Here is a 7,449-nt window from a genome sequence, read left to right as displayed (position 1 = left end):
ATATAAATATATCGCGACATACACGCGATACAGTACACAGGGCCGCGTCACGTGACCACATCCCTGTCACAGCCCTCACAGAGGATGCTCAGAAGAGAAGGCGGCAGGTGCGGACGAGCTTATTTAGCAGCTCAGAAGGGGGGGGGGGCGTTCTCCGAGTTCTCTTCCACTAAGATGACAACATCCCACGCTGCTGAGATACTGATGTTGCTTTGTTATTCTGTTAGTCTAACCATGTGGTGAAGGGCTTAATGAGCCGTCTTTTTTTTTAACGAAAACGGAGAGAGGCGAACGATCGCTCCCCTCCTTTCGTCAGTGGTAGGATCCAAGGATGTATAAGGGTCAGTCTGTGAGGGGCCCGAGCAGTGTTCGCTGAGACGCAGAGAAGGTGGGTGATGTAGTGGCCGGTTTGGAAGGCCCTATAGAGCGCCCGATATGTTGTGCTATTGCTCTGGGGCTCATTCCATGGGCCTTAGAAGAGGACTTCAGCCATATTTTCTATCAGACCTATAGATTTGATGGGATATGGATATATTTAACAGGGGTAAAATGTTTCACTTAAAAGTTACTGTTAAGAAATTAATGTGTATATATTTTATTACTAATATATAGAATTATTTTTAATAGTATTAATGTGTTGTATACTATATTTTTAGTACTTTATATTCTTAGACTTTATTTCTTTCAGACACCATGGCCGCTGGCAATGCTCACATTGGGAAGCCTGCACCAGATTTCCAGGCCACCGCTGTGGTAAATGGAGAGTTTAAGGAAGTTAAGCTGGCTGACTACAGGGGTAAGTGGTCCTTCTGATCAGTGAGGACTAGAAGCTGTAAGCTGGCTGACTACAGGGGTAAGTGGTCCTTCTGATCAGTGAGGACTAGAAGCTGTGAAGCGGAGTTTACAATGACTTCTGTTTCCTATGGATAAGAGATTCCCGGTGACTGCATTATAACGGGTGAGGGCTTCTGTGTGAACGTATGGCGCTCTGCTAGGCTAGGGCCACAGGGTGTCTTTAGGCTTTGGGAGATGTCGTACAGGCAGAGTGTGGTATCAGACTGGTATGTTGCAGTATAATGACCGATAGTGTCACCTGCACCAGAACTTGAATTTCTTGCAAGACATGGCAGTGCTAGTATAACCAGACGGGCCCCGGCCCAATTCACTTACTCCTGACCATGCACTGTGTAAGGGTTGCAGTGATGTGGCCCCTTCATTTTTAGAATCATGACTTTATTATGAAGGGGGTTATTCCACAGCACTACCTATACATGGTATGAATGTGTGATTTCTGGGGTCCTGACCACCAGCTCTAGGAGTAGTCTGGGTACAGTGGTAGTCATACGCTCCCCATCTAATCTATTCAAACACTATGGGACTGACTGAGATGCTGCGTGCAGAACTCCGCTATTTCAGTCCCATAGACATTAAATGAAATCAATTTTTTTATTTTTTCTGCCAGTTAACACCAGATAGTGGCATGTATCCTTTTCTTCTGATTGCAGACTTGAAAGGGGTTGTCTGGATTCAGAGCTGAACCCGGACATATCGCCAATTTCACCCCGGCAGCCCCCCTGACTTGAGCAGTTTATGCTCCGATGCTCTCCTTTGCCCTGCACTAAATCTCGCAAGGCAAAAGCATTTTCCAGGGTTCCGGTGATGTACCCGGCTCTCCATGGGGCTGCCAGGAAGCCCAGTGACATCACCATCACTGATGGGCAGGCTTTAGCGCTGCCCTAGCCTGTAAAACAGCTAGGGCAGCGCTAAACCACGCCCATCTGAGCCGGTGATGTCACTGAACAGACACACACTGCACTTTGGTAGTAGGAATGGGATTTTGTGATGTATTTCTCTAGTTTCCACTAATGAGGTGTATTTGGCATCGGTTGCAGGTAAATATGTCGTGCTGTTCTTCTACCCTCTGGACTTCACCTTCGTCTGCCCCACGGAGATCATTGCCTTTAGTGAGCACGCGGACGAGTTCCGAAAGATCGGCTGTGAAGTCATTGGAGCTTCTGTGGACTCGCACTTCTCACATCTCGCATGGTGAGATCCTGTGTGCCAATGTCCTGTCATCTGAGCTACAGCATAATGCTGCATTCAGGCCAGCGGGGGCTGCAGGTTTATTTTACTATATTGCAGGGATCAGTAACCTTTGGCACTCCAGCTGCTGTGAAACTACAACTCCCAGCATGCATGCTTGGCTGTTCTTGTAACTCCCACAGAAGTGAATGAAGCATTCTGGGAGTTGTAGTTTTAAAACAGCTGGAGGTAGCTGATCCCTGCTATATTGGGTGCATTTAGGGCAAGTCCACAAGGCGTGGAACCACCAGATTTTACCTGTCTGAAACCACAAGCGGCATGCTAAGGAAACTCAGTGGGGTAAAATCTGCAACGTGTACTTGCTCTTAGTGTATGGCTACGGTGCTTGGAGCAGGGTTTCCCTGTATTCATTGCAAAGGGTGGAGTCTGCAGTAAAAATGGCATGCCTCGGATTGAAAATCCGCTCCGCAGGTCAGTTCATACTGCAGATGTGTGGATGTGGCTTCTGAAGGTCTTATACCACACTGTTTTGTGGATTTACCTCGCCCAAACAAATCCACAGCAGAAAGTCTGCAGCAGTTGCTGCCCATTAAGGTCTGTGGAGACCAGCCATCTTCAGTGTTGCAAAACTACAACTCCCATCAGGTGGCAGGACATGGTGAGCTTTGGTTATGCTACAGCTGGATACCACAGGCCTGAGCTATATAGACTGTCGCTCACTGGTGTAGGCAGCGGAAATCCACTGACGGATAAAGGGGGCTACTGGCTTAATGCCTAATGCAAAAAGGGATCTGGTGACTCCTGTCATGGCGGTTAACAGAGCCTTATTGCCGATTAGCGCAGGGCGTGGAGGTATTAATCGTGGGCAGCCTCCTCTCTTATCGGAGCACTGTTCTGCCAGTCTCCACCCTGCAAGTACAATGCAGACATCTTAAAATAACGGATCTTCAGCGAGACGTCTTATCTGCTGGCTGCAGCTGCTCTTCTGCTGCACAAGCAAAAAAGTTTCTGGTGTTTGGGACCACTCTGGGCGCTGCTGCTTTGTCGCATGTAGACGTGCACTACTGTACGATTTTGACAATGGGAGTTGTCTCCATTTCAGAAATTTGATCTGAGCTCCGACGCGGAATCTCCTTGTCATTGTTTCCGCCCCCTTGTCACACGCTCGTTTAGCCCTGTGACACTTTGCTGCTTTGTAATTGATATGTCTTATTGATGACCTATCAATACATCCCATGTGCAGCACTAGCAATCAGTTTTCCAGGAATTAACTACTTAGTGACCAGCCTGTGTCTTATAATTTTTCAGTGATGTAGCCATACGAGGGCTTACTTTTTTGACTATTTTGAGGAACACATAACTCATTGCTTTAAAGGCTCCGTGGGTTTTCTGTAAACTTCTGACATGTCAGATATATCAAAAGTTTTAATCGTGGTGGTGGTGGGGGGGGGGGGGGGGGGTTGAGTTGCATGTGGCACTCCTTACAGCAGAAGCAAGACTGGCTTAATGGAAAGTCTATGGGCCCTTGATTCTGTCCCCTGCAGTGAGGAAAGCGCCATAGGCGAGTCCTGCTCTCTCCTCGTTCTAGGGATCATGGGGTCTCGGATCTCCCACCAGTCAACATTTTGTCTGAGTTTGCTGATAGTGGTATTCTCATTATTGAATGTTACCCCCCCCCCCAATCCACAGGATGTGGGGGGGGGGGGATAAGGGATTGGTGAGGGTCCTACTGGTGGGACACACATGGATCACAAGAACATGGGGGTTCTTGCCTTTCTGGAGCCCCCCTGAAATGGACAGTGTATGGAAAAGCTCTGCACTGCTCCATTCAATTTTATGGGAGTGCTGGAGATGGCGGAGCTCTGTACTCGGGGGATAATGTTCTATATCCAGAATACCCCTCTAACTTTGAAGTGAAAATGGGGGGGGGGGGGGGGGGGGGGCACGCGTGCATGCAATACCACCATTGTCATGAGTTTTTTTTCATTGTGATCAGTGTGCAGCATAAATAACAAGGATGTCATTCTCTGGTGCAATGAGATGCCAAATGTCACACAAACTTTTCAAGTGTTTGAATCCCTTTTTCCCAAGACCCATAACTTATTTATTTTACATTCTGCGGAGCTGTGAGGGCCTGGTTTGAGGGACAACTTGTAGTTGTCATTGGTAATATTTTGGGATTATGGCGTTCACGGTGTGGGATAAACATGTAATTGTATAGCTTATACAGGTAGTCATGCTGATAGTGGGAGGGCGGTATACGCTTCAGTGCGCATATCCCATTTGACGCCACTTGTCACAAGCTGGGGAGACTTCAGCATCTCCTAATGGCCTAGCAAGTTGGGAATGTGTAGCTCATAAGGCTCGCCAAATGGCACATGCCCAGATGTCATTGCTATATGATGCCATTAAAATATTGCGGTATTTAAGAAACGATGATATATTGTGGATACCAGTATATCGCCCAATACTAGGGGTGCTGATGGGTGACTTAAGGAGCAACCCCTCGAATCCCCTGATTGCTATTGACAGTATTTAAGGGGTTAAACATCTGGGACTGGTGGTTCTGCCAATCTGGAGTGTTGGAACAGGAGCCCCCGGTGGTCATGAGAGCTGCCACTCTTCCTGGCATGGGAAGTGGTGGTGGTGGCGGCATGTCAAACCTATGCCTGTGTTTAAGAAAAGTGGCAGCCTAGCCTACGGTCTTAGTAACTGCCATAAAAATGTGTATTGGTAGCCACCAAGGGGTTAAATGTTCTATGCATAGGTCATCAATATCAAGTGGGAATTGGACTCCCACCAGTTTAGAGGCTACAAAGCATACAGACTACAGCGCCATACATGGTGTAGTGGCTGTTCTTGGCATTGCAGCTCTATCCCATTCACTTGAATGGAACAGAACCCCCACCGATCATGAGAACAGGGGCCCAGTACCCCCTGCAGTCCCCCTGAAAATAAAGCAACTGGTTGCACATGTGGATCTGGGATACCTTGTAACATCCAGAATACCCCTTAAATGCTGCAGTTAGATCCATCAGTATCCCTGCAATGGGATCACTGGATTGCTGGGACCCCCACAGATGACTGAAATGGAGGTCCTGAGCCAAATGTTATGACTGTAAAAGTGTAATCTGAATTCATCTGTATGTTCAGGACAAATGTTCCTCGCAAGGAGGGCGGCCTGGGACCCATGAACATTCCCCTGTTGTCAGACCTGAAGCACACAATCTCCAGGGACTATGGCGTTCTCAAGGAGGAGGACGGGGTTGCATACAGGTAGTGTTTTTAAGGAATGAGTGTATATATAATTTTTTTTTTTTCTGCCACAATTGACCATGTGTGTTCTCTCCCTCAGGGGTCTGTTCATCATAGACAGCAAGGGCATCCTCCGTCAGATAACAATCAATGATCTGCCAGTTGGCCGCTCTGTAGATGAGGTGCTGCGACTGGTGCAAGCATTCCAGTTCACTGACCAACATGGTGAGGGTAAGGCCCAAAACTTTCACTGTATCTGTTCTATAGTAGCCCATGTGGGCAGAAGCATCAGCATTGTGCAGTACTCCAGCTGCTGTGAAACTACAACTCCAAACATGCTCATCTGTTCTAACTCCCATAGGAGTGAATGAAGCATTCTGGGAGTTGTAGTTTCTGAACAGCTGGAGGTTGCTGATCCCTGACTTAGCAGATTAAGACAGTATAACATGGGGCAAACGTTCAAGGGGCTTGTTACTGGGACCAACCAGTCAGCCATATAAATTCTCATTTTAACTGGAAACTTATGGGCAATGACTGTTTATCCCTACTCTAGTATTATGGTTCAAAGTTATTCCTATACACAGCATAGGGGATGACTATTAGATTGGGGTTCTACTGCTGGGACCCTTGCTGATCACAAGAACGAGGGGGTCCAAACAGTGGAGCTTCCTTTTTTAAATGGCCAGAGCATATAGTTTGAATGTGTACTGCTGCTCTATGGGAGTGCCAGCGATAACTGTAGAGCACTGTGGCTAGGGGATAACATCTTGTAACCAGAATACCCTTCAACCCCCTCAGTGGGCAGTGCCATGGTTCTGTATAGCGCTATAGGCACATCATGTGCCTCCATACCCACAGCTACTGCAAACATCTAATGTGTCAATATATTGTAATTTATAGAATTGAGCAAAATACACTGGTGTGAATGTAGCCTTAATGTAAGGTCAGTAACATGGCTTGAGATTGCACTAGAAGCAATGCTATTGGGTGCAATGACATCCATAGTGCAGCCTCCAGTGTTACACAGGCAATCCAGCACAAGCCCTGCCCCTGAGCCCATATACAAGGCCATACACCTTTTATGGGGGGCAGAGTTTGGCTTTCACTTCAAAAGTGTAAAATGCAGTATCTGATCCTCCCAAACCGCCCCTTAAGTCGTGATCCTGCTCATGGACTTAAGGTATGGATGGGCTGGGTTGGACTGGCTGTCCAGGAGCATCCTTCACTGGGCCCCAATCACAAGACCCCATTAGGTTCATGGAGTTTATAAACTTTACTATCAAAATCCTTTCTTACAGTCCATCTGACCTGTTGTCTCTGGTCTCTCCCTGTAGTATGCCCTGCAGGATGGAAGCCTGGCAGCCGCACCATCAAACCCAATGTGAAGGACAGCAAGGATTACTTCTCCAAGGAGCACTGAGCCCACCCCGACTCCACACTGAAGTGTTCCTGGTGGCTGGAGGGATGCTCATGTGCACTGACTTGCGGTACTTGCCATGCTGCCACCGCTGTCCTCCTCGCCCAGGGAAATAACTGCACTTAGTCTCGTTGTTTAATAAAAAGTTAATAGTTACTGCCGACTCTTCACTCCATCTGGTGCTTGTCATGATGAAATCTGTTGCAAACCAACAACACTGAGCTCAGACCTTTATAGTAGTCAGGAGATGCTGTAAATGTGTGTAGGGGGGCCCCTACTGGTAAAACGGGGGTTTCTTTAACTCCCAGTGTAGACTGGAGAGCTGTAGCAATCTCTTGGTAGGTTGGGAGACCCTCCAACCTGACACTTATGGCAGATCATGAGCATACTAGAAGCACCTGAAGAACTTGCAGGCAGTGGACAGTAGTCCCATAAGGCTCCATTCACACGTCCGTAACGTGTTTTGTGGATCTGCAAAACACGGAAAGCGGCAATGTGTTCTGCATTTTGCAGACTGCACATTGCCGGTATGAATAGAATGTCTGTCTGCAATTGCAGACATGTTCTATTTTTATGCAGATCCGCATTCCCATAGGAATAAATGGGTCTGCAATTCAGTTCTGCAAAATGCAGAACGAAATTGCAGACATGTGAATGGAGCCTAACATTGCTGTAATGTACTTTAGGGCACAGGAGGAGAGACTTGCATGTGGGAAACCGGCTGCTCACATGTG

General features: G+C 47.4%; 1 protein-coding gene across 2 annotated transcripts; it reads left to right on the top strand.

Moving 5' to 3' along the window:
* The first annotated feature begins 350 nt into the window (after nt 1–350).
* On the top strand, nt 351–6,871 carry PRDX2 (peroxiredoxin 2). Of its 2 annotated transcripts, XM_044278948.1 has the most exons (6): nt 351–388; nt 689–796; nt 1,893–2,046; nt 5,197–5,319; nt 5,399–5,529; nt 6,633–6,871. In XM_044278948.1, exons 2-6 carry the CDS (start codon nt 694–696, stop codon nt 6,716–6,718), a joined length of 597 nt encoding a protein of 198 aa, XP_044134883.1. In that variant the 5' UTR covers nt 351–388; nt 689–693; the 3' UTR covers nt 6,719–6,871. The 2 variants fall into 2 exon arrangements, with proteins under 2 accessions (XP_044134883.1, XP_044134882.1); XM_044278947.1 differs by lacking the exon at nt 351–388 and having other exon boundaries at nt 5,399–5,523.
* The last annotated feature ends 578 nt before the right edge of the window (nt 6,872–7,449 follow it).

Source organism: Bufo gargarizans, chromosome 2 (assembly GCF_014858855.1).
Source record: "Bufo gargarizans isolate SCDJY-AF-19 chromosome 2, ASM1485885v1, whole genome shotgun sequence".
Taxonomy (NCBI): domain Eukaryota; kingdom Metazoa; phylum Chordata; class Amphibia; order Anura; family Bufonidae; genus Bufo; species Bufo gargarizans.
This window is presented reverse-complemented; position numbering and strand designations above follow the sequence as displayed.

Coding starts and splice junctions, on each gene's coding strand:
- PRDX2 (XM_044278948.1), top strand. CDS start 694: ATGGCCGCTGGCAATGCTCACATTGGGAAGCCTGCACCAGATTTCCAG. Junction 797..1,892: donor TAAGCTGGCTGACTACAGGG/GTAAGTGGTCCT, acceptor CATCGGTTGCAG/GTAAATATGTCGTGCTGTTC. Junction 2,047..5,196: donor CACTTCTCACATCTCGCATG/GTGAGATCCTGT, acceptor CTGTATGTTCAG/GACAAATGTTCCTCGCAAGG.